The 27,259-nt window shown below is 40.1% G+C and overlaps 1 protein-coding gene across 2 annotated transcripts in view; it reads left to right on the top strand.

Annotated features, from left to right (window-relative positions):
- Nucleotides 1-27,259, top strand: part of LOC126163161 (DNA excision repair protein ERCC-6-like) — a 145,286-nt gene that overhangs the window by 65,462 nt on the left and 52,565 nt on the right. For both annotated transcript variants that reach the window (XM_049920099.1, XM_049920100.1), the window contains exons 8-13: nt 2,389-2,541; nt 2,853-2,980; nt 12,784-12,941; nt 13,040-13,237; nt 15,074-15,367; nt 18,881-19,018. In XM_049920099.1, coding sequence (XP_049776056.1) covers nt 2,389-2,541; nt 2,853-2,980; nt 12,784-12,941; nt 13,040-13,237; nt 15,074-15,367; nt 18,881-19,018 — 1,069 coding nt within the window. The remainder of the gene's footprint in view (nt 1-2,388; nt 2,542-2,852; nt 2,981-12,783; nt 12,942-13,039; nt 13,238-15,073; nt 15,368-18,880; nt 19,019-27,259) is intronic.

The raw sequence follows: 27,259 nt of genomic DNA, 5'->3' as shown, positions 1-27,259 counted from the left end.
GATGAATCAACGAAAGCAAAATGAGGATGATGGAATGTAGTCAAATTAAGTCGGGTATGCTGAGGGAATTAGATTAGGAAATGAGACACTTAGAGTAGTAGATGAGTTTTGCTATTTGGCGAGCAAAATAACTGATGATGGTCGAAGTAGAGAGGATATAAAATTTAGACTGGCAATGGCAAGGAAAGTGTTTCTGAAGAAGATAAATTTGTTAACATTGAGTTTAGATTTAAGTATCAGGAAGTTGTTTCTGAAAGTACTTGTATGGAGTGTAGCCATGTATGGAAGTAAAACATGGACGATAAATAGTTAGGCAAGAAGAGAATAGAAGCTTTCGAAATGTGGTGCTACAGAAGAATGCTGAAGATTAGATGGTGCTACAGAAGAATGCTGAAGATTAGATGGGTAGATCACATAACTAATGAGAAAGTACTGAATAGAATTAGGGAGAAGAGGAATTTGTGGCACGACTTGACTAGAAGAAGGGATCGGTTGGTAGGACATGTTCTGAGGCATCAAGGGATCACCAGTTTAGTATTGAAGGGCAGATAAAAATTGTAGAGGGAGACCGAGAGATGAATACACTAAGTAGGTTCAGAAGGATGTAGTTTGCAGTAGGTACTTGGAGATGAAGAAGCTAGCACAGGATAGAGTAGCATGGAGAGTTGCATCAAACTAGTCTCTGGACTGAAGACCACAACAACAACAACAACAACAACATCATGTTAATTCACATCATCAAGTTTTCTAACTGATTATAACTTTCTGTTAATTACAATTAAATGATATGAAATAATGTTAATGGTGATGATTCGGTACGTAAGTGAACCATAAAGTTTAATTTGCTGATAGAAATGAAGAAAAACCATACTTTCCAATTTTTGTCCATTACATATTGTGGATCAGTTAATATATAATCTGCTAAACTTTTAGTGGTATCAAAGCATTCATTAACTACCCCATAACTAGTCCTATTACAATCTGCTATGATAGATATTTTGTCCCAAACTTTCCAGGTCTTGGAGGAATGTACATTCTGGAAGAATGACATCCCTGAACAGGTAGTAACATTTCATCCACTCCTAAAGTATTCACAAGTGGTGTAAGGCCTTGTGCAGTTCTTTGCGAATCCCTCCACAACATGATATACAGGGTCCAGCACATCAAAAGAAAATGAAATATTTGTAGTGTCCTACTTGGAGGGAAGATTTTTGTCCCTATGCCTCAAGTGTCCAAAAGTTCTTCCATATTCATTGTGTATGAAAGACCCAAAAATGCTCTGAACTCCTCCTTTCTGTTCCCCAAGTTTCTTCCAGTATTTGGGTCACTTTTATGAAGGGGTTTTATATAATCTATTGAAGTTGTTCTGTTCTCTATTATCAAATCAAGCAAATTGTTGTCAGTGAACAGTTTTCAGGTCTTGAAAATGGTGTTAGGATTTCTAGCTTCTTCACTAGCATGAGGCAAATGCAAAATTATATTGAGAGATCTGGTACATACATTTTGGTTGGGAAAGTTTTTCAGCCATCTAATTTGTGTGTGTCTTGACAGATTGCAATATAATGATTCACTGGAAGAGGGACCACATCAAACCACACTAGTTGGTAGGAAATCTCGATTAGTGTTAGTAAGTGAACTCATGTTTCTTACAACAATAACAATGTTATCTTCACTGTCCAACTGTTTATTAATCATTTCACTTTCTGTCTCGTGATAACTTTCAGGAACAAAACTAGGATCTACTGGCAAATTGGCATTATCAATTTCTAATAATAGTTTTTCAGTTTCTTCCTCATTTAAGCGGATGCTGCTAAGCCGTTTTGGAGCAGTTGTATTACTTTGTCACAATAACAAGAAAAGTGCATTAAAAAAAAAAGAGAGAGCCAAATGTAAGTGGGGAGGCAAATGTAAGTGGGCTGGATCTCTCAGGCTCAGAACACATTTCTTCCCTTGCCAACAGTCAACAGGTGAACAAAGAAGAATGGTAAAACAAGTATTGCCCTCTAGGAAATATAGCTGAGAGCTACAATGAATGGCTTAATCATAAACAGTGCACTCTTGTGGAATTTTTAAAACAAAATCCACCTGGCTCTGGGAGATCCAGCCCTTCGATTCTAGAGTTAATAACCTTTCTAAATCTGATAGACTTCCAGTGGAATTTGTTTCCATTAATTCTAAAACATGGTGGAGCATGTCTATTGCAATTTTAGGATACTGTATCTTCATTGCATTTAATTTTGTTAACAAACATAGGCAATGTGTAAAGGGGCAGACAGAAGACAAATGTCAATAACTGTAAGTCCCCTGCACCTTGATACTGATGTACAGATTTTGTAAGAAGTTTCATGTGGAAGAGAAATATTTTCTCTTAATTATTTTGCATTTCAGTTACCAAAAAGTTGGTGTACAGTGGCTGTGGGAATTGAATCTGCAACGATGTGGAGGTATTCTAGGTGATGAGATGGGACTAGGGAAAACAGTGCAAGTCATTGCTTTTCTGGCAGGCCTTGCACATAGTAAATTAGTTGCACGTCATGGTGGGTAAGCATCTTAAAATTAGAAATCCTTAAACTACATGATAAATCAGAAATTGAATATTTTGTAACTTCACTATTTGTACGTGTTTTGGTTACTTCACCAAAATTTAAAGATTTTTTTTTTTTTGCTTGCATGTTCTTCCTTACGAAACGAGACTTGACATTCATCCATGGATGTTAGTTTCGTTATTGGTTGAAAATGAAAATCAGTTATTTCGTTTCTTATTGAATAAATAAATAAATTAAATTAAATTATTTTGATTAAATATTGTGTCATACTATCAAATGTTTATTTATATTCCCATGCTCTTATAGGTATCGAGGTTTGGGACCTGTTTTGATTGTGTGTCCGACCACTGTTATGCATCAGTGGGTGCGAGAATTTCATACTTGGTGGCCACCATTCCGAGTAGCTGTGCTGCACGAGTCTGGTTATTTTGATGGTAAGGAGAAATATATTTTTATTTAAGTTGCCTTTTTTATACTGACTTCAGTATTGTGTAAGTTCTAAACTAGAGATGATATAATTGAGAAAATTTTCTTCTAAGTATGCAGTTGAGCAGCTTTGTTTTTAGTTAAATTGTCCTTACAGCTCTTACATAATGGGACAGCCGAAAAAACCTTGGATAGGTAATGCCAGTTTTCAATAGAAAAATGTTGAGCACAAACACTGTTACCTTCAGCAGAGGTATTTCAGTCAAGCAACAGGTATATTTTGGTACAGCAGCATGTAATAGGCATGCACCGTGGAAAATATCATTCTTGTCAAACACAACTGGCTCTTATCCACATGAAGTAACAAGTGCTATCTACAGGGGATCTCAAATTGATTTCATATGTCTATTTTTCCAGAAGGCTTTTGACACCATTCCTTAGAAGCGGCTTCTGATCGAATTTACGTGCATTGATGGAAAGTCATAAAGTAAAACAGAAGTCTGGCATTTCCCAAGGGAGTGCAATGGGCTACCTACGGTACTGTTCTTGATCTGTGTAAATTATTTAGGAGACAATCTGAGCAGCCCTCTTAGATTGTTTGCAGGATACGATATCTGTATGGTGCAAAAAGTGACAGTTGTCTCCAAACAAAAAAAAATTGAGGTCATCCATTTGAACACTGAAAGCAGTCTGTTAAATTTCAGTTACATGGTTTAAAGAATGTAAATTCAACTAAGTACCTAGAAATTACATTTATGAACAACTTAAATTGGAACCATTGCATAGAAATGTTGTAAGGAAGATCAGTCAAAGACTGTGTTGTATTGGCAGAACACTCACAAGATGCAACAAATCTACTAAGGAGACTGCGTACATTGTCCTTGTCTATCCTCTTCTGGAGTATTGTTTCACCGCATAGTATCATTATCAGTTAGGAACGACAGAGGATATGAAAAAAGTCCAAAGAAGCTCAACTCGTTCTGTATTATCATGAAAAAAGGGAAGAGTGTCACAGATGTGGTATGCAAGTTTAGTGGCAACCATTAAAACAAAAGCATTTCACGTTACATCAAGATCTTTTCACAAAAGTCAATCGTCAACTTTCGCACACACAAGCATCTGCCAGCAGCAAAATATGTCAAAGGCTTTATTTAGGATGAAGACTGTGTAATACTTCATAACAACAAACTGCTTTCGATGATTGTGAAACCACAAAGGTTTACATTAGGTTCGTTTGAGCGGTTGCCAGCGGGTTCATGTGCATGCACAGTTGAGTCGAGTGAGAGCAGTACCTTCTCCCATTTCTGGCTACTTGAAGTGTGGCTGATAGCTGTATCGGCAGCAGCAACAAGCAGCCAGACGCTATCCAGAAAATTTTTTCTGTCATACCCAAGATGGCAGATTCGTGCATGTGCAGAGCAGCTTGAATTGAGCTGTAGTGGTGGGAGGGGGATGGAGAGTCTCCAGTAGTGTGTGGAGGGGGTGAGAGTCTCCAAATGGCCCGTGTTTAAATTTAGTGATTTTGCTGTTTCCTCTTTGTATACAAGTCTCATGTCAAACGAAAAGAAAACGGATTTCTGTGGCTGGGAGCTATCACGTCTGTTAAAATACATTCACACAATTGTGGAAGGCTGAAATGTGTTACTAGTTTCAGTTTGCTGATTTTATTTTATTTCCAGGTTTGTGGCTGTCAGGCATTAATTGCCTTGCAGAACAATGAAGTTATTTTTGTCAGTTTGGTGAAGAAATTTGGCTTTTAGTAATCTTTTTTGCAGAGGCATTCAGTTTATTTGAAACACTGTTTGCTGAACTTCAAATGCACGTTTTTATCTTCTGGCATGTATTGCGTTACGTCATAATAAAGAACCAAACATGAGATAATACTGTACCAGCACGCCAAGAAAATTTGTATCCCGAAAACCATACTGAAAAGCTTAATATCAGGTTGCGGCCTGCTACTTTGTGAATCTGGATATATGAACATTCACTGTAAGACGAGTTACTCATTTTAGTATGGTTTACAAAATGCTGATGCTCTTGGAGTATCCTCTGATGTCCTTTTTTATTTATGACCTAACATAAGACATAATGTTATATACATATGAACCTATGGGCTTCATACATCATCGTAGCTGCGCATGCACAGTAACGCCGTTCCCTGGCGCTCTCTGACAACTGCTGAAATAAATTCTAACAGATTGTGGGAAAATATTGTGAATGGTGGTTTGAAAAGTGTTACTTTCAGAATAAATTTCATTTTATGCAAGATGAATTATGTTATGTGTGTGAACATGGTTTTAATTTCTTAAATAGCGGAGAATTTGATTCTCATTTAAAGCTTAACACTTTGAGAGCCAGCCACTTCAAAGACTTTTGAACCCAGAAGACCAGACATTTATGTCATTTATAATTTTACTGGAACATTTTACTGGTGTATCTTAAAAGGAACCCATTACCTAAAAATGCTTGAATTATTTGACGCATTTAGGGTGAGGCAGAGTCGTGACTGTGGCGACATGATGATGTAAAGGCTTAACACCACCCTGATAAACCTCAAACCCCAAATGCGCAATGGATGATGAAAGAAATGTGACTTGCCAAGTTACATTTCAACCCTTCCTTATGTAAGACCATGAGAAAGGTGTAAGTTACGTAAATGCTCTTCCATGGATGCATCCATCACAATGATGTCATTGAGATAGTTCATGCACCCCAGAACACACACTACAAAAATGCTGAAAAATTCTCGATGCACTAGCCACATTGAACGAGAGACACTGATATTGGTACAGGGCTTGTTAAGCACAAGAAGTCATGTAGAATCTTCAACAGAACCTTGTAAACAGGCTTCACATAAATCATTTTGAAGAGAATCTGACCCTCAGTGAATTTAACCAATAACTTGTCAAGACGGGGCAAAGGATAAGTTTCAGTGCCAGATTGAGTTTTAAGTGAAACTTAAGTTTCCGCAGAGGGGAAGCTAACTGTTGTGACTGACAATTCGCAACTTTTCACAAACACAACTTTTATTGATGTAAGTTCACTAGATTGATGATTGAACAACAAACAAAAGGTAACAATAACTAAGCCAGTACAAGTCTCCTAATTGAGGCAAACAAAAGTTCACTTCTGATTTTCCATAAAGGTTCGTGGTAACTAACACACAAACACACACACACACACACACACACACACACTAGTAACAGTCCAATTCAGAGAGGAAGACGTAATCTTCCATGGTCACAGTACACGAGGTCAGCATCCGGCGTGAACTGAACTTCGGGGATGATTCTAGCCCCTAAATAGCTGTCTCCAGTCAATCATAACTGGCGTAGTGATACTTCACTGCAGGCCATGGCTCAAGCTCCCCCTGCAGGAAGTAGTGCTCAGAATGTTTGTTTCCATTATCTTGTATGTAAATAGCCGGTGTTTACCATGGTGCTTTTGGTACGCCTTGGGCATAGACAACCTTGTCCTCTATGGTGTAATATGGGTTGCCATCCCTCAGGGACTGCCTTGGCTGCGAACACCTCTCTCCCCTTGGAAAAGCTGGTGTGGCACGGGCGACCACAGGGGAGAGAGTACCAATATAGCCCGGTGCTGTAAGCTGATCTGCAGCTAAATCCTCCTGAAGGAGATGCCGGGACCCGGTCGCCGGAGAGTAGGTCGCCGCTTTCGGCACGAGGCGGCTGGAATGCCGCAGCGGTGGTGGTTGCGAGGTGACGTCGGGCTGGGCAAGCAGCATGGGGACGTCCGCATCGTCCAACAGGGGCGCCGAAGAGCGGCCAGGAAGTGGGTTCAGGGGAAGGTCCCGGAGCTCTCCTGGGCCCAGAGTATGCGGCAGCGCAGGGCTAGCAACCAGCGTCTGCTGGCTATCTCCGGGAAGATCTTTCACCAACTGAGGAGAGGGCATCAACATAGGCCCCAAGGAAGGCACCGGCAATGGAGAGAGAGAGGAGCCGGCGTTGCTGGCTGCGAGGAAACGAGGACGCAGTTGGTTGCGGTGACGCGAAACCAACCTGTCGCCCAGGCATACGTCGAACAGTTGTCGACCACGGGGCCATATAATGAACCCCAGAAGCCAGCTGGGCCAGAGCGCGAAACTGCAAGCCCACACCTTGGAGCCGGATGAATACCGGGAAGCGCCTGGCAGGGTGGGAGGTCCAACCTGTGGCAGGAGGAGGTGCAGTGGGGTGACCACAGAGCAGTTCGGCTGGACTCTTGTCACCCACCGGCGTGGCCCTGTAGGTACTGAGAAATAACATAAGAGCTTCTTCCACAGAACGGCCCTCCATGTGCTTCTTCATCTGAGTTTTAAAAGTGTGAACAAGGTGCTCCGCCTCTCCATTGGATTGGAGATGGAAAGGAGTGGTAAAACGTGGTTGATACCATTATCGTGACAGAATTTGGCGAACTCTTGACTGTGAATTGCGGGACTTTGTCTGATACCAAGGTGACGAGAAGGCCTTCAGTGGAAAATATTTTTGAGAGGGCCATGGTGGTATTCTCTGTGGTGATAGAAGAGCATCGGATAATGAAAGGGAAGTGGGAGTAAGCACCTGTGACGAGTAACCAGTAAGCACCGAGGAAGGGTCCCGCATAATCCACATGGATGCATTCCCATGGGAGGAAAGTGGCCGACCAGGATTGGAAGGACTGGGGCGGTGTGTGAAGGGCAGGGTGCACCGCTGACAACCACGAACCATGTGCTCCACATTCACTGTCATGCCTACCTAGAAGACATGGCGATGTGCGAGGGTTTTCATCTGGGCAATACCCCAGTGACTTTGATGTAAGACGTGGAGAATGCAGGACCGCAGGGAAGTTGGTACAATGACTGCTGGAGTGGCGTCATTTTCTGCACGGAGGAGTACCCTGTTGATGGCCACCAGATGATGGCGGGTGGAGAAGAAGAAGAATCAGAGGTCAGCCTGGGCGCAAGGCGGAGGAAGCGTCGGCCAGCTGCAGAGAACGTAGTGGCACACCAGGTGGAGGAGCGGATCTGCAGTCGTCGCTGTGGCCACCCTCTCAGCTGTGACTGGGAATGTAGCTAACGCATCCTGTATGTTGTCCTCAACCTGAAAAATTAGGAGGTCCGATGAATCGAATGCCGAATCCTGGCCAGAGGGGAGCTGAGACAAGGCTTCGGCGTAGGCATGCTGGGAGGTGAGCCGGAAATAGATGGTGTACCTAAAACATGAAAGGAATAGGGCCCATCGCTGCAGGTCATGGGAAGTCTTTGTGGGTAACGGGTCTGATGGGGAAAATAAGGCCATGAGGGGCTTCTGGTTAGTGATTAAGCGAAAACGCTTACTGTAAAGGTACGGGAGGAATTTGTTACAGGCAAACACGATGGTAAGGGCCTCCTTCTCAATTTAAGAATATTTGCATTGGGCCTCTGTAAGGGAATTAAGTATGTACGCCACCGGGCATCCCGATCCATCCAGTAGACGGTGCGAAAGGACAGCCGTAGCCAAGAGGAGAGGAAGAGAGGGGTTATATGGCATGAGACTGGCCGCAGAGTGCAACCTCCTCTTTAAGGTTTGGAAAGCTTATTCACAAGCTGGGGACCAATGAAAAAGCACGTTCTTTCGGCATAGGTGATGGAGGGGCGCTGTATTGTGGGCGGTGGAGGGAATGAACTTCCGATAGTAAGCAATTTTACCCAGGTAAGACCGCAATTGGTGGACGTCGCGCGGATGAGTAACGGTCCTTATAGCAGCGGTGCGGGAGGAGGTAGGCGATATGCCATTGCGGGAGATGATGTGACCCAGGTAGGAGATAGCATGTTAAAAAAAGGAGCATTTAGCAAGGTTGGATTTTAGGTCCGCAGGCGCAGGAAAAATTGTCATAGATGACTGAGGTGTTCATCCGCGGTACGGCCGGTGACGACGATGTCGTCGAGGTAGTTTATACAACCAGGCACATCCCGCATGAGCTGTTCCAAGTAACGCTGAAAGATGGCCGGTGCACTAGCGATGCCATACTTGAGGCGATTCAACTGGAACAGCCCAAATGGTGTGTTGACAATGGCCAAGTGAGTAGAAGGCTCATCTAAAGGTATTTCGAGGTAGGCCATGGCAAGATCGATATTCAAAAAAAATTGTTCACCTGCGAGCTTGGAGAACAGGTCCTCAGGGCGCGGGAGGGGATAGTCTTCAACCTGTAGCTGAGGGTTAAGCGTAGCCTTGAAGTCACCACAAACTCGAAGACTCCCATCTGGTCTCTTGAGGACGACCAAGGGTGTCACCCACGAATTGTAACGGACCGGAGTGACGACTCCCTCTATGGTGAGAAGGTCCATTTCTTATTGAAGAGGCTGCTGGAGGGCCTGGGGATCCTGCCAGGCTCAGAAATACTTCGGACGGGCAAACGGTTTCAGCTGGAGCGAAGCATGAAAATCTTGAGCACAGTCGACGCCCGGCGAGAAGAGGTCCTGGAATTCCATGCACAAGGTATCAACTGATGTGTTGGCAAATGTGCCAACACCTTGTAGATAGAGGAGGTCGAAATGCACGCTATAATCTAACGTAGACGGGCGTGAGGTCTGAAACAGGATACGTTATGAATGCTATAAAGAAAAGTACGTAGCTGCGGTTATACTTAACTTTAATCCATCATTTGTATACAGCATTCTTGATGATACAAGTGAGACTCTCTATAGAAATGGTTAATGGTGCCTTGCTAGGTCGTAGCCATGGACTTAGCTGAAGGCTAGTCTAACTATCTCTCGGCAAATGAGAGAAAGGCTTCGTCAGTGTAGTCGCTAGCAAAGTCGTCGTACAACTGGGGCGAGTGCTCGTACGTCTCTCTAGACCTGCCGTGTGGTGGCGCTCGGTCTGCAATTACTGACAGTGGCGACACGCGGGTCCGACATGTACTAATGGACCGCGGCCGATTTAAAGCTACCACCTAGCAAGTGTGGTGTCTGGCGGTGACACCACATCAACTACCAGGAACAGAACCTGGAAAGACACCAGATGAAAATTGTTGTCTATGTCAAAGCCAAAGGTCCTGAAGGCAGCCAACCCGAAGAGATCCACCGTTGCCGCATTGTTGACCACAAGGGTGGTAACTTCCTGGCAACCGATTTATACATGACGGAAACCGTGAACTGACCAAAGATGGCGATCGCTTGCTTATAATTGGACAACCTGCTGGATTTGAAAATGCTTCTGGAGCCGCGTCTCATATGTTTCCCAGTGTTCAGCATCCTCGTTGAAAGCGGGAAACAGCGGGGGCGGCAGAACCGGGCGGTTTTGCAAGAGTCCCGTAAATAAATGTTCCTGTGTATCCTGAGAGTTCTTGCAAAAACTGTTGAAAACCTTGTATTAAGTCATCCACACTTTGGACCAGCTGCTGTAGTACAACTTCCACCATGAGGCAGACACACACAGGCACCAACTCGTTGCCACTTGTGTTGTGATGGACAATTCGCAATTTTTAACAAACACAACTTTTATTGATGTAAGTTCAAAAGGTTGATGACTGAACAACAAATGAAAGGTAACAATAACTATGCCAGTACTAGTCTCCTAATTGGGGCAAACAAAAGTTCACTTCTGATTTTCCACAAAGGTTTGTGGTAACACACACACACACACACACACACACACACACACACACACAGTAGTAAAAGTCCAATTCAGAGACGAAGATATAATCTTCCACGGTCGCAGTACACGAGGTCAGCATCCGGTGTGAACTGAACTTCGAGGCTGGTTCTGGCCCCTAAATAGCTGTCTCCAGTCAATCAGGTTTCGGCGTAGTGATACTCCCTGCAGGCCGTGGCTCGAGCTCCCCCTGCAGGAAGTAGTGCTCGGAATGTTTGTTTCCATTATCTTGTATGTAAATAGCCGGTGTTTACCATGGTGCTGTTGGTACGCCTTGGGCATAGACAACCTTGTCCTCTGTGGTGTAATATTGGTTGCCGGCCCTTCAGGGGCTACCTTGGCATCGAACACTAGCCAGTCTTATTCATCTAACATCAATCTGTCCAGTTTAGCTTCCACTTGATCATGGGAAACCACTGGAATAGGGCATGCAAAAAAAAATAATAATAATGATAATAATAATAATAATAATAATAATATGTAGCTGCGCCATAGGCTTCAGGGTAACGTGGGCTGCACAATTAGTGGCAAACCTAACCCATCTGAGAAAAGAGACAAAACTTGGAACACAGAGAATGTTAAGTGATGGTGAGGGATTGGTGAGAAACGAGGTGCACCATATCTGAAATGGAAAAACTAAAATCATTGAAAGCATACAGACTGAACAAATTTGCGGTGTCAGCATCATCCACTACCAAAAACGTCAAGGAATGAACCACAGCTTTATACATAAAGGGAGCCATAAATTGCCCCAAAAGTGGAATGTACTGCTTGTTGTAACTCAACAAACATCAAGTAATAGGAAACGATGCTGGAGATCCCAAATTCACATGAGTTTGTGACTTCAGTCAAGTTATGGCAGCACCCATGTCCACTTTTAGCCTAAGTACTTTGTCCATCACTCACACCTCGATATTAACATCCATGTCCATAGGAGGGGACTGTAAATAACACACAGATGCTATATGCCCTTTCTTCCTTTAATCATTGCAAGTAGCCATGCACCTAGGCGCACAGCCGTGTGTCATGTTGCACGAAATGCATAGGTAAGACGAGAGTGCAGAGTGCTGCTGTTGCTGTGGTCATTATGTTGCTTGGTGTGATGCTGTCCAGCATGGCACAGAGGCTGTGGTTGGACGGCTGCTACACCATCCTCTCCTCGAGAACTGACTTACGGCCGATGACCAGGAACAGGAGCCACTGCAGTGATATCACACCAAGCCTCAATCTGATCACTTGCAGCTCAAGACACCTCGAAAGATTGAGCAACATTTAACACTTCAGCCAAAGATGGATTCTGTCACTGTAGTGCGTGTTTGATGCAACTCCTTGTCAGGAACTAACTGACAAACCGACCTTTGTGACTGAGGCCTTGGAGTTTGGGCGTCGAATCCCGGTAGGACTGGTGAGGCTGTTTAAGAAAATGATAGAACCCGAAATGTGCAGCAATGACATGCATGCATTTACAATGATGACTTGACAACAGCCAAATCATTTCGTCAAAATGAAAGCAACATAGGTTCCTGGAGAGAGGGGATAACTGGCACAGCAATTGGTAGGTACGAAGGGAAATATAAGAAAGGAACAAGGTCTCACACCTGTTTGCATCAGTGACACCAGAGGTGAGGGATTGTTGCCAAAGCCGCTTCTCATAAGCTTCCCTGTCTTCAGCCACATCATCATAATGGGGAAAGGTCAGTGGGTGTGACAACAGCATGGGAGCCTGCAAAGCTATTGTGGCCAACAAGTTAATGATAACAATAGTAAGATCCTGCTGTTGTTTGAGGTGAGATTTGAGCACTGCCTCCATAGCCAGAAGAACTGAAGGAACAACCAATAGACAGAGCACATGGAAGTGAACAGCACACTCTCCACCAATTGTCATAATGTGGCCCACCACAGGCAGCCTCTGGTGGTTGGTCCGTGCAGATGGTGCTGCCAGAAATTTCAAAGTGTAGTGCACTGGTAGCTCGATGCTGTGATGTATATCCAAGTATTATGTACAAGATTATAGCAATCTCCCTCTCTATAAGTTTCACATCTGGTGCAGTATGGTTTCCATTTTCAATCTTTTGTAAATAATGGACTTAGTGTACTTTTAATAATATACTTCTGTTTTGCATCTTAACAATTTATTTGTTCCCATTGGAAGTATTTGATAGTAACTCTAAAGCTGACTCTGTTCACTGATTTTGCAGGACGAAGGGAGTCACTGATTGGTATAATAAATTCCAATAAGGGAATACTTGTTACATCATATGTTGGTGTTGTACAGCACAAGGATGCCCTGACAGCCAAGAACTGGCACTATGTAATACTTGATGAAGGCCACAAAATTAGAAACCCTGATGCACAGGTAACCTGTATAATTTCATTTCCACACAATTTCAGGATGAAACCTACAGAATTATATGTGGTTCCTTTTTAGCAAGCTAAAGAACATTTTCTTTTCAGGTTACACTTGCAGTAAAAATGTTCCGTACACCTCATCGTATTATTTTGTCTGGGTCACCAATGCAAAATAGTTTGAAAGAATTGTGGTCTCTCTTTGATTTTGTGTTTCCTGGTAAATTAGGCACTCTTCCAGTGTTTCTTGCACAGTTAGCTGTTCCAATTACACAAGGTGGATATGCGAATGCTTCAGAGGTACAGGTATGTGATGAATATCTCCATGTTTTACAGTCAGTGGTTGCTTTTGCCAAATACTAGTGCTTTGCAGTCAGTTTGGGACAAACATTAAATTTGAATCTCATAAATAAATAATTATTTTTTGTCATTGCTCTTTAATGAATGCATATATTGTCTAGAACGATGTTAATTTACATTTATTTGGAATGATAAATTGCATATAGATCTGAATTTATCCTGAGCATACAGAAATGTGCACTTGTCAGCTCTTACATTCTATATCTGCAGGTCTTGTGTAACATGTGTCATAGTCATTCTGTGTTTGATCCATTGATGTGTGGTGCTACAAACAGATTATCATGATAAGTTTTCTCTCTTTTTCTTTTTTTTTATTAAATAACAAAAGAGGTACCTCTTCCCATAAATTAAGCCTCATCTAGAAGAACTGCAATTGGATTCATATAATAACCCATATTTCAAATTACTGCAGAAATACTACCTCCCATCCCAGAATAATGCAGTGTTAATACAGATGTTATAGTTTCATGTTACCTTTTCATTGTGGAAGTGCAGTTATGGGGAACCCATCTGCAGTTTGGTAGATTTTGTCTTATTGGCCGTTCTCAGAACTGTAAGTAGTACAACTCATTTAGGACGTTACACATCATCTGTAAACATATACCATGAGTAAATTACAGGACAACAGAATCACATGCCAAATCAGACAAAACAAAGGGTGCCTAATGTTGAAACATAAACAAATAATATTTAAACAAAACAACATACAACACCACTATGAATGCTAGGGAAAGGCTACAAGTGAATATCAAAATAAAGAAAAATTGTACAAAAAATTATAGGCTTTGAAATGAAAACAAGAATGGACTCAGCCTCAAGACAATGTAGTCCCATCAAAACATAGTGCTTCAAAGTGAAGCACTACAGTTCCTGTAGTAGAAAATCAAATGCATCTAACACCAAAATGCCTCCAACCCACATATTACTCTTGCACATAGCAAATCAATTTACAATTAATTAATAAATTTTGCAGCTGTGCCTGTGATATGAACACAAGCAAACCATGCAATACATATATGTAATGTGTTCAAATATTGATACTACATCTGGATTACGTTTGATCAAATACCTAAAATGAATGTTTTTAATCATAAGACAAATGTATGTCACCTATTGACTGTTCACAATTCAGGATAGTGAAAAGTATATTGTCATGGTTTTAATTAGAATATTTTAATGTCTTAACATGACACTTGAGCCACAGCTCTCATATTGCTCGCATTTTCAGTGGGCAACCAATGTCAAGGCTTAGTTTTCTGATTGACTTGTTTTTACTACTAAACATTTCTAGTATGTCTTCACTGTCAGCACAATGTCTCGTGTTCAGGAGCATAGTTCAGATTGCCATTGAGCCATCCAATTTTAGGTTTTCCAGAATCAGTGAATGTGAATGCTGGTATGGTTTTTTAAACCTAACTTTCCCAGTTCCTTCCCCAGGCCTTGTGCAATGTAAGCCTATGGTCATGACACTAGTGACCTTGTTGTCAACTGGTTGTGAATTCTTAATCTTCCATCTTTTTAGCTGTCAAGCAATGGAAAATCAAGAATAGAATGTAACAATACAATGAAAAGGATAGTCGCTACTCACCATATAATGTATATGCTGAGTCACAGAAAGGCACAACAGAAAGACTCTCGGAAAGATAGCTTTTGACCAACAAGGCCTTTGTCAAAAGTAGACAATATTCACACAAACACTCACTCACACAAATGTAACTGTGTAGTTTTTGACTAGACAGTGGGAAGCAAAAGCATGCCTAAGCAATCTTTGTTATTTTTCAGGTTGCAACTGCGTACCGCTGTGCAACAGTATTGCGAGACACCATTTCACCATATCTTCTACGACGCATGAAAAGTGATGTGAAGGCACACATCCGCTTGCCTCAAAAAACTGAACATGTTCTTTTCTGTCGGCTTACTGATGAACAGCGTCAATATTACAAAGGTTATTTGGACTCTGGGGAAGTGGAACGCATACTTCAAGGCTATACCAAAGTTTTCCTCGGCCTTATAAATCTCCGTAAAATCTGCAACCATCCAGATTTGTACTCTGGAGGACCTAAACTTTTCAGAGGTGTAAGTTACTGGGATTCTTTCACTAACAGCTTAGCCAAAAAGTTGATACTTGGTGTGGTATATGTTGAATTAGGACCATCCTTAAGCATTTCAGTTGTATCTTTCTTTTTTTACACATTGTGTTATAGATTAACATACAAAGAGAAAAGATTCTGCAGAGTTGGGCAGATCAGAAAAAATAATTTTATTAATGAAGCCTGCAGCAAAAAAAAATAATAAATTTAAACAAAGGGGTGGCTTTGAGGGTCTTTTCAGCTAAAAGTTGACTGCCTTCTTTTATCAGATGTTTGCTCCAGCTGCCGTTAATGCAATTTGGATGAAACAAACATAATGTCCGGAATAGATTTATACAGAGTGATTCAAAATACCTATTGCAGACTTGTAGAGGTCATAGAGGGGATTTAATAGATTAATGATTTTGATAAGGAATCCATGTCTGGAAATTTACCATTTGGATATAAAATAAGTTTGAAGATCGGATCACTTTCTAATCTCCCACTTCACAGTATGCACACGAGCTGAGAAAAGGGAGCTGTTGTCAATTCCTGTTGTAGTTATGATATCACAGAAAAACTTTGTCTGAGTACAACAGCAGTGAGAAACTGATATGTTTTAAACCAGAAGGATTGGCTGTGGTTTTCCACAGGCACACTGCACTCTTAAGTTTAAAGAGAAAGCTCTTCACCACACAGACGAGAACCCAAAGACAAGTACTTGAAACATTGCCCATGCCATGTGCCCCTGCAGCACACAGCACAGAGCTCATTGTGTCCTCTGTGTACATAGTGTACATACCATGAAGCGGGAGATTTAAAAGTGGACTGATCCTCAAAACTGATTCTACATCCATATGGTACATTTCTGGACATGAGTTCCTTATCAAAACTTCACTTACCAATTCTCCCTACAATCCCTGGAAGCCTACAGTAAGAATTTTGATTCTTAATCACTCTTTATATCTTGAAATAATAAATTGCATGCTGTGTCACATAATAAGCTAGTGAATTAGCTCAGCAGTATGCATCTTACTTCTTACATTAGATTGTATTAAGATTTTATATTACCGTACAAATTATCTGTTTGAAGAGCTATCTACGAATAATCTCTACACTAAATCCTTCTGGATTGTTCCCTTGTTGATACATTGTAACATAATACAGACATTTAAATGGAAAAATGAGAAGTATATGAGCCTCAAAACTGAAAATGTGTAGTGCCCGTAGGATACAGTATGAATGAATGAAAATATGCCTGACAACAAACTTCTCAACCAGTAGATACAACCACCGCCAGTTGTTGCAGGTGTCCCCAAAACACACACCAGTTAACTCTTTTTATTTAATTTTATCCCAATACGGACTCAAATTGACCATCAATCAGTGTTAGAAGCACTTGGGAGAAGTGCCATGAGGGGCTCATCTCACTACAGGGTTCACAGAGTTCAGTGAAGTTTGACGATGATAACTTGGGCCACCGATGAGCAATACTTCTGTGTGAGTTGTTTGACTAAAAACAAGTTTCCTACCTGAGTGGAGATCAGTAATCTTAAAATGCAATACTCCAGATTGTTTTCTTATGACTTGTGTGTTTGCATTGTATGCATGCTTGTCATTAGGCAATAAAATTATTAACTTATAATTTTGTGCTCCCTGACATTGAAAACAGTATGTTTTTGTCCAGCGTAAAATCTATCATTTTATGCTTTTATTAGTATATTGTTAATCACAGTTTTCATCCAGTTACGAGTAAACCAATCTAGATATTCCGTTGTCAATAATTTTGTTAGAGGGAAATGCTAAAAGACAGCGATCAAGCATTAACTTTCTGAACTATTGTATAAGAGATTGTGTAATGCCAGTTTCTCATTTCCAGGGTGAAGACAAAAGTGGAGTAAATTCAGGAAACAGTTTAAAATAAACTAGCTGTCAGTGAAAAGTGATCAGAATTAGAGTCTTGGTGTAAGTGTTAGAAAATGTAGCACTTATTTGTCGTAATTGTTGTGTTGCGGTAACTATTTTATACTAGTGATTTAAAATTGTCCCCTGTAATAACATAGAAATGACAGTTGAATCACAGAACTGTTTAAACAGTGTAATTTGTTTCAAATGTTGTTTCTGTTGAAGATCAGTGTTTTGCCCTTTGTTTTGGTGACATTTTCATTTGTTAACAAGAGTGTTTCTTATGATAGAAACAATAGCTTTCTGGGTGATTGTTAACCTTGAAGTGGATATATAACCTGTAACAGGTCAGCTTTTAACATTTTTTCATTAGTGTGATCAGTAATTTGACACATATTCTGCTTTCATATCTTATGTACAGAAAATTAGCAGTGTTTGGTTTATTGGAATACCTTTGATGGCCAAAGTTCTTCACAACTTACTTTTATATTGGAATTTAGTGTGTAATTGGGAATGAGGCAGTTAGAACCATGATTCTAGTTGGAAACTTCCTGGCAGATTAAAACTGTGTTCCAAATCGAGACTCAACCTGGATACCTTTGCCTTTTGCGGGTGGCAAATTCTAGTAGGAACTGAAGAAAGTATTGGCTGCAGCTGTTTCGAAGAAAAAATTTTGTTCCCCAAGGGAATCATGGAAAACCTAAATCAATCATAATCTGAAGTTTTCTAAGTGTAATTAATTGATGATATGTTTTCAGATTTCCAATATAGTTCATGATTCAGTTTTAGCACACAATATTTTAATGATTGACCAAGTCATTATCTTCAGGAGCTGTATGCAGTGGTCTTACTTCTGCTCACTACCTGGAGTCCAACCATTGGACCTGCAGCACCTGTACAATACAACTAAATCAGTCATCGAAATCCACATTAAGCTGACTGCCCCCCTACCACCCCTCCCCAATCATTGAATGGATCAGTCAGCGAAGCGGTTGGAGAAAGGTTATGAGTTACCAGCTCCCGTGAGACTACACCTAGCAAAGCATTGTGGTGTTAGACTGGTGTACTTATGTTGTCTTCTACACTGGCTGTTGTTGTCTCTTCCCCGAACACCAACTGTAATTATGGGTTGTGTTGTCTTAACTTCAATATTTATTTGTATGGAATAGTTGTACCGTACAATTTCTTTTTCGAGGTGGTGATCTGCCATTCTCAAGTCACTTTGGAGAATGTGATTCTGTATTTTTCTGTGATATTCAGATATGTTAAAAAGAGAGAGAGAGAAATCGTGGTAAATAGTAGATGGTCACATCGAATATCACTATGAATCATATTAAGTCAATTTCAGCTTGTAGTGGATCTACAAAATACTGCTTTCATGTGTTTCTGTTCATCTCTAGAATAGTCTTGTTTTTTGTCATGTACATTTTGTTATTTCTGGCTTACAGTTTTCACTGCCCTTTAAGTTGATATTTTCCATACTTTACATTTCTATTTAGCGCATGTTGAAGGAATCTGAAACTCACCATGTAGTATGCAGTCCACAGTGTGTAAGGTTCTTCATATTTAATGTTCATATTTTGCAGATATTTAAAAAAATACTACATTGTTTCAGGAAAATGAAGAAGATGTGCCAGAAGAGCAAAGATATGGTCACTGGAAGAAATCTGGTAAAATGATTGTCATTGAATCACTTCTGAAAATTTGGAAGAAACAGGGGCATCGAGTATTGCTTTTTACCCAGAGCCGTCAGGTTTGTATTGAAGCAATTAGATTCCCCACTGTTAATATATATACTACAGAACACTGATACAGGGTTTTTGTTTTAGATCCAACAAATTTATTATTGAATGGAACTAAGGTAGTAACCAAATGTAGCAGCTTAAGCATTTGCATGTTAAATAGCTTTATTCCATTAGCAAGACATGTGGCATTTCATGTTTGGTCAAGTAAATCGTAAAGATCACAGTTGTACGTTAGGTGTATTATTATAATTGAATATATGAAATGATATTATTAAAATTCCTTTCATTTAGAAAATATGAGCGCACACAAATATCACGTGACAGATGGTATTTATTTGTCAGGGTGTATACGACCCGAGAGATCCGGGAAAAACCCGGGAATTTTTTCGTCTAGGAGAAAATTGGGAAAAACCCGGGAATTTTTCAAATTCCGGGAATTTTTCATTGTTTTTGTTTTCAGTTAAATTTTTGTAATTTTGACTGGTAAGAACCGATACTCTAACTAAGGATGTTATTGTATCCCGCTACTGCAGAATAATATTGCTGCAATAGAACATGAACGAGAGAAAAAATGAAAATAAAACTAATTGCAAAGGAAATGCGCCATATACAACACAAAAACAGTGCTCATACAAGTGTCTGCCAACAGCAAAATGTGTCAAGGTGTTCGGAAGACTATGCAATGCTTCTTAACAACAAAATGCCTCCGATGAGCGTGACTTCACAACTGTATACATTAGATTCGTTTCAACAGTTACAACAGGGATCATGCGCATGTGCGGTTGAGTAGTACCTGCTCCCGCTTTTGGCTACAGAAGTGTGGCTGTTGGCTGTGTAAATAGTCGCAGCAAGTTGCTAGATGCTACCGGGAAAAATTTAAACGGCGCGCCCAAGCTGCCAGATTCATTATGCGCAGCAGGCTCGGATCTAGGAGGGAAAACCTTGTTTCGCAAAGCGCCTAGCATCCACCGCACGTTGATCTATGATTATTCATATGACTTTGAAGTGCATCCCTTTCGATTTTTGAACACATTCTAAGTTGATTTCTGAATGAATCATAAGTTGATTTGTGAATGCGTGCGTAGTGTACGTGACGTCTCTGTCAGGGGAATCCTCGTCACATCTAGAAATAAACTTTCCTGTAGACAAGAGGGGCTATACGAGCTGAGTGGAGTAAAGCTAAACGGATGAATGCCGAGTGCTGTATCATTATGTGGTTGATTGGGTTTGCGAATGACGAGCGTTGTTTTAATTACCAGCAAAATCCATAGATTCAGAATGCCAGAGTGGAAATAAATGACTAACAGGAATAACAGGTAAGAAAGATTATGTATTATCTTCACGGCGTATCTAAGAAAATGAAATTTTGACAGAAAATTTTTGGCCAGATCGCTGACTAGTAATGGCCAATTGTACTGTCCCTGGCTAGAAGCCGCTTTAAATTCTATTCTGAAGTAGTGCGGAAAACGTGTTGAACGAACAGGTAACAACGCCTAACTGGAGAATAATCGCGGGATAACTAAACTGATGATTCTGGCAGAGTAAGTGGAGTTAACCGGCGAATAAGCTTTGACATTGGCAGGAATAGTTACAGAATTAGTGATGAAAAGACTGTTTGTTAGAATGAGGGAGAATAAGAAATGGGAACATCACACCAATTATGGAAGAATATGATGATTCCAGATTTGTATAAAAATTTAATACTACTGTACTACTTTTCGATATCACGCTTGAGAAACTGGAGCGAATGAATGAATCGTGAAACTATTTCCTAATGTCAAGCTTGTAGTAGGCCTAATAGGCATTCGATATTGGTACTTTGTGAATTATATTCTGTTGTGTTATAAAAATGACCATTTGTACCAAATCAGTCTCATTTATTTGGTGTTTGTTACAATAGCTGATGTATTAGAAAGGCCTATTTTGTTGTATACAGTAGACAGTGACAAAATAGATGTAATCGATTGAGAAACCACACCAATCTTGGGTCCTATTTGTATTAACAGCTTTTCTTGTATTAGATAACGACATTTCGATTTTTCATTTAGCAAAACGTTTGATGAAGTAATAGTCTTTCGCAGAAAGGAAAGCACACTATGTAAAGCTGTATCAAGATTAGAGAAAAAGAAATTTTAGGAGCTAAGGAGTGAAGAAATATGTGCTGTCTTGCTTGTCTTGACTGGTTTTATGTACCCTATATTTAATTTTATGTCACACAAAGCAGCAAATTGTTAGCTCATAGGGAATAAAGAGTGCAAATTTTCTGAAGAGTTCTTTTTTTAAAAAAAAAAGAAAGAAAGAAAGAAAGAAAAGGGCAAACAAACAGACAGAGAGAGGGTCAGGATGTCAAACTGGCCGACTGGAAGCAGGAGAGCCACCCCAGGACATTTTAATTTCCACTGTCCTGAATATAGTTTATGGCATCCATTACAAATATACACGTTTCAATTCCACGGAGCGAAATACAGTGACGTGCGATAGAAGAATGCTGTGTGAAGAGGCATGGCACTGCACTTTGGCACCCTTTTTTTTTATGTCCTATCTCAAACGCGTGAGAAATGAGGGGGGGGGGGGGCACTATCTAGTATTGCCCCGGTTCGGAAATATCATAGATCCGGGGCTGATACGCAGATCATTATGAGTTATAGTGGGAAAGTGGGTAGTCTTCACGTGACCCTTGTTTATATTTAGTGGTTTCGCTGTTTCCTCTTCGTTTATAGCTCTCGTGTCAAATTAAACCAAAACTGTTTTCTGTGGCCGTGAGATGTCAAGTGAATCAAAATACATTCACATAATTACGAAAGGCTAAAATGTTTCAAATTTTATTTCCATCTTTCTGACAGTCAAGCATTAATTCCTTTGCAGAACAGTGAAATTATTTTTGTCGGTTTAAAATGAATTTTCTTTTATTAATCTTTTCCGCTTAGGCAGTCAATATATTTGAAACAGTTCCACACTATTGGCTAGTTTCAACTGTTCTCTACATTTTGAGTGCACGTTTTCATCTTACAGTCCGTATGGCATTATGCCATAATAAAGAACCAAACATGAGATAAGACAGTACTGGTACTCCAAGAAAATTTACATCTCAAAAACCACATTGAGGCCTACTGCACTGGGAATCTGGACATACAATGTGCACTTTGAATATGCACTTTAAATGTGCACATTTCAGTATGGGTCACGAAATTCCGATGCTCTTGGAATACCCTCTGATGTCTTGTTTCTTTTATGACATAATGTATGCTCTTTTAACACGTATGAACATACGTGCCTCCTATGTCATCGTAGCTGAGCATGCGTGGTGGCACCAGTTATCTGGTGCTCTCTGGCAACTGCTGAAACGAACCTATTTCTAACAGGTCGTGGGAAAATATTACGACTGATGATTTGAAAAAATGTTATGTTCAAAGTAAATTTCCTTTTACGCAAGTTGAACTATGAGCGAGAATGCACGATGAATTTCTTAAATCAGAGAGCGTTTAACTCTGATTTAAAAATCAACTCTTTGATGACGAGCCATTTAGATGAATTTCGAGCCCAGAAGATCAGACATTTATGTCGTTATTGAAATTTTAATGCCACGTTTGTTTGATATATCTTAAAGTGTAATACGCGCATAAAAGACCAACATTATATGTGAAAGCTTAGCTTCTCTTGCAGCGTATTAACCTTGGTGACAAATGTTATATGTGAAAGCTTTGCTTTTCTTGTAGCAACTCTATGTATATTAATGTAAACCATTAACTTTTCCCGTTTGTGTGTTCGCACTACTTAACAGTGATGTTGCTATTGGCTGACCACAGCGCGTGTCCTAAGCTCGGATCATCCACTGTTACCGGCTGGCGAAATCACGTGACATGAGTTATGACTGGCTTACAAAAGCGCATCGCAAATTTTGATTTCAATGCTTCGGAAAGTAACATGCGGTGTTTGGTGGAATTCGAATTTATACTTTCATAATACCAGGGTGTCTACGGCCCAGGACAACCGGGAGATCCGGGTAAAAATCCGGGAGTTTTTTCATCCGGGAGAAAACCAGGAAAAACCCCGGAATTTTATTGAATTCCGGGAATTTTTCATTGTTTTTGTTCTCAGTGAATTTTTTGCAATTTTGACTGGTAAGAACCAATACTCTAACAAAGGATAATACTGTATCCTGCTACTGCAGAATAATACTGCAGCAGTAAAACATGAACGAGAGAAAAAACTAAAATAAAACTTAAATTGCAAAGGAAATGCGCCATGTAAAGCAACAAAACACAGTGCTCATACAAGCGTCTGCCAATAGCAAAATGAATCAAAGACTTTAGGGAGACTATGCAATGCTTCGTAACAACAAATAGCCTCAGATGAACATGACGTCACAAGCTGCGAGATTCGCGCAGCAGCCCTGGATCTAGGAGTGGAGGGGGCAAATTCATATTCTTGAGGAAAAAACCTTGTTTCAAAAAGCGCCTAGCATCCAGCGCGCGTTGGTCTATCGATTATTCGTATGACTTCGAAACGTGTCCCTGTCAGTTTTTGAACATTGTTGAAAACATTCTAAGTTGATTTCTGAATGAATCACAAGTTGATTTGTGAATGCGTGCATAGTGTACGTGATGTCTCTGCCAGTGGAATCCTCGTCACATCTAGAAATAAACTTTTCCTGCAGACAAAAGGGGCTATACGAGCTGAGCAGAGTATAGCCAAACGAAAGAAAGTCAACCACTGTCTGATTGTGTGTTTGATTGGGTTTGCGAAGTATGAGCGCTGTTATGATTACCAGTGAAATCCATAGATTCAGACTACCAGAGTGCGAATAAACAACTAACAGGAATAACAGGTAAGAAAGATTAAATATTATCTTCCTGGTGTATCCAGGAAAATGAAATTTTGACAGAAAATTTTTGGCCAGATTGCTATACTAACAAGGACCAGTTGTACAGTCTCCGGCTAGTAGCCGCTTTAAGGTCTATTCTGGAAGTAGTGCGGAAAACACTTTATACGAACACATAACAATGCCTAACCGGAGAATAATTACGGGATAACTAAACTGGTGATTCTTGCAGAGTTAGTGAAGTTAACCGACGAATAAGCTTTGACATTGGCAAGAATAGATACAGAATTAGCGATGACAACAGTGTTTGTCAGAATGAGGAAGGAGAAGAAACGGTGACATTACTTAAATTATGGAAGAATATGACGATTCCAAATTTATATAAAAATATCGCACTACTTCTTTTCAATCTCATGCTTGAGAAACTGGAGCGTATGAATGAAGTGTAAAACTATAACCTAACGTAAAGCTTTTTGCTTGTAGGAGGCCTAGTAGGCATATGATATTGGTACTTTGTGAATTATGTTGTGCCGTGTTATAAAAATGACCATTTCTGCCAAAACAGTCTCCTTTATTTGGCGTGTGTTACAATTGCTGCCGTAACACAGGTAATCAGGTCAAGAAACCACACCAGTCTTGGGCCTATTTGTATTAATAGCTTATTCAGTATTAGACAATGACATTTTGATTTTTCTTGTAACAAAACGTTTGACGAACTTTGATGAGGTAACAGATTCTTTCGCAGAAAGGAAAGCACGTCATGTAAAGCTTAGCAAGATTAGCGAGAGAAAATATTCTAGGAGCTAAGGATTGATGAAATGTGTATTGTCTTGCTTGTCTCTTGTCTTTACTGGTTTTATGTATCCTATACTTAATTTTATGTCACACAAAGCAGCAAGTTGTTAGCTAATAGGGAATAAAGAGTGCAAATTTTCTGAAGCGTTTTTTTATTATTTTTATTTTTTTTTATTTTTTTTTTAAAGAAAGAAAAAGAGGGCAGGATGTCAAACCGGCCGACTGAAGCAGGAGAGGCACCATAGGGCATTTTAATTTTCCACTGTCCTGAATATAGTTTGATGGCATCCAGTATAAAATATACACGTTTCAATTTCACAGACAGAAATACAGTGATGTGCGATAGAAGAATGCTGTGTGAAGAGGTGTGGCGCTGCACTTTGGCACGCTTAAGGTCAAATAACATGTCTTACAATTCCTCGGACACGTATGTTTATGTATCAGACTCTTCAGAAAGATGTGCGCTACAAAATGAACATATTTTTGAAACAAACATGAGGTAACAAAGTACTGGTACCCAAGGAAATTTACATCCCGAAAACCACATTGAAAAGCTTAATATCAGACCGAGGCCTACTTCACTGGGAATCTGGGACTCATTTAAAAATCAGCTGTTTGATGACAAGCCATTTAGAGCCCAGAAAATCACACATTTATGTCGTTATTAAAAAATTTACTGGCACATTTGTGTGATATATCTTAAAATGTAATACGTGCATAAAAGACCAACATTATATGTGTAATCATAATTTCTCTTGCAGCGTATTGGCCTTAGAGACCAATATTATATGCGAAAGCTTTTTTTTTTTTTTTTCTTGTAGCAACATTATATATATTAATTTAAACCATTAAATTTTCCTGTTCGTATGTTCACGCTACTTAACAGTGATGTTGCTATTGGATGACTACACCATGTGTCCGAAGCTCTGAATATCCGGCTGAATATCATCGGCTGGCGAGATCACGTGACATGAGCTATGACTGGCTTACAAATACGCATCACAATCTCGGTTTCAATGCTTCGGAAAGTAACATGCGGTCTTTGGTGGAATTCGAATTTATACTTTCGTAATACGAACATATGCAGCGTACATGTTGTTGCACATCAAACATCTTTCCAAAAGGTTTTTTTTTCCCCCTGAGTTTCATTTTCCAAAGCGCCAGTAATTCTACGCCCGTGTATAAAACCGTAACCATTCAAAGGATTTATAAGTTATACAGTGCTGAGAGAAAATATACTGTCAATTAACAGCTAAAAACTATGTTTCCACCCGGAAGAAAGTGTATTTTTAACCGGGAGAAATCGGGAATTTTTTTTCTTTGTCCACGTATACACCCTGTAATTTGAAAATATGCAGCATACACGTTGCTGTGCATCAAAGATCTTTCCAAAACGTGTCTTTTTCCCTGAGTTTTATTTTCTAAAGCACCAGGAAATTCTACGCCTGTGTATAAAACGATAACCGTTCAAAGGATTGATAAGTTACACAGTTCCGAGAGAAAATATACTGTCACTTAATAGGGAAAAAGTATGTTTTCACCAGGGAGAAAGTGTATTTTTAACCGGGAAACCTGGGAATTTTTTTTCTTGTCCGCGTATACACCCTGATTTGTGCAAAATGTTTTGTGTAACATAAAATATGTTACTCATAAACACTGCTTAAAGTATACTCCCATTGAATAGCTTCATGGATTTTTGAATGCTACTTAATTATAAAATTCTGCTTAATTATAACCCAAGGGATACATGTGTATTGTCTGTTGGCACTTACAGTACTCAAGGAATTATTAAATATTGTGTATCGATAACCCCTGACGTACTCCCTGAGGGAAAAAAAGAGCTCTATATTACCGCTTGATCCCAAGAGGCAGACATATTTACTACTAAGACAAATCCGTCTGTTGTGAAGTGTATCATTCCAGAGATTTGTGATATTTTGGTTGCACAGATTGTGATCAGCATCTTGTTTGTTGCCTCATTGGAGTTGGTCTCTTTTTGGAAGCTGTATGTTTCCAGCATTTGCCTGTAATGGCCCCTTTCACTAAAGAGAGTGACAATAATTTATCACAGATGAGTCTATATCATAACAGTTATGTAATGAGTGTCTAAATATTGTTTCCTCCATTCCTGGCACTGAAAATTTATGACCATTTGGCGATACATGTAGAATCATGTTCTGCTAGGCAAAGATGAATCAAATCCTGACATTGGTCAGTTGTGTGGATGGAATGCTTCTCAGAGAAAGCTTAGAAAATGTTAAATCTAAATCCTCAAATCGTACAGTAATTGCTATGGTGACCAGGGGCACAACCCCCATGACAGTTATGTGCGGGTCAAAGTAGGTGGTGCTTGAACACTCTATAGCAGCCACACAGAAACAAGAAGTATGAACGCAGACTGCCAGGAGACAAACAAAGAGCTACGGACCATCAGATACCTCACAAAGCATCAGCAGAGGTCGCTAGCTGAACCACCAAAATCCAAGCTGCAGCTACTGTCGTGCCATGGTAGACCCTGATCTGCAAGCATCCCACCATGAGAATGAGGTCATTACCAAAACTACACAATTTGGTCTCTAAAGGGTGCAGTGGAGGAGACCAAGTGGCTTTGTTACACACTCCAGTTGATGAT

This window comes from Schistocerca cancellata, chromosome 2, assembly GCF_023864275.1.
Source record: "Schistocerca cancellata isolate TAMUIC-IGC-003103 chromosome 2, iqSchCanc2.1, whole genome shotgun sequence".
In the NCBI taxonomy this organism is placed as follows: domain Eukaryota; kingdom Metazoa; phylum Arthropoda; class Insecta; order Orthoptera; family Acrididae; genus Schistocerca; species Schistocerca cancellata.
Note: the sequence above shows the minus strand (reverse complement) of the source record. Positions and strands in the feature narration are given on the sequence as shown.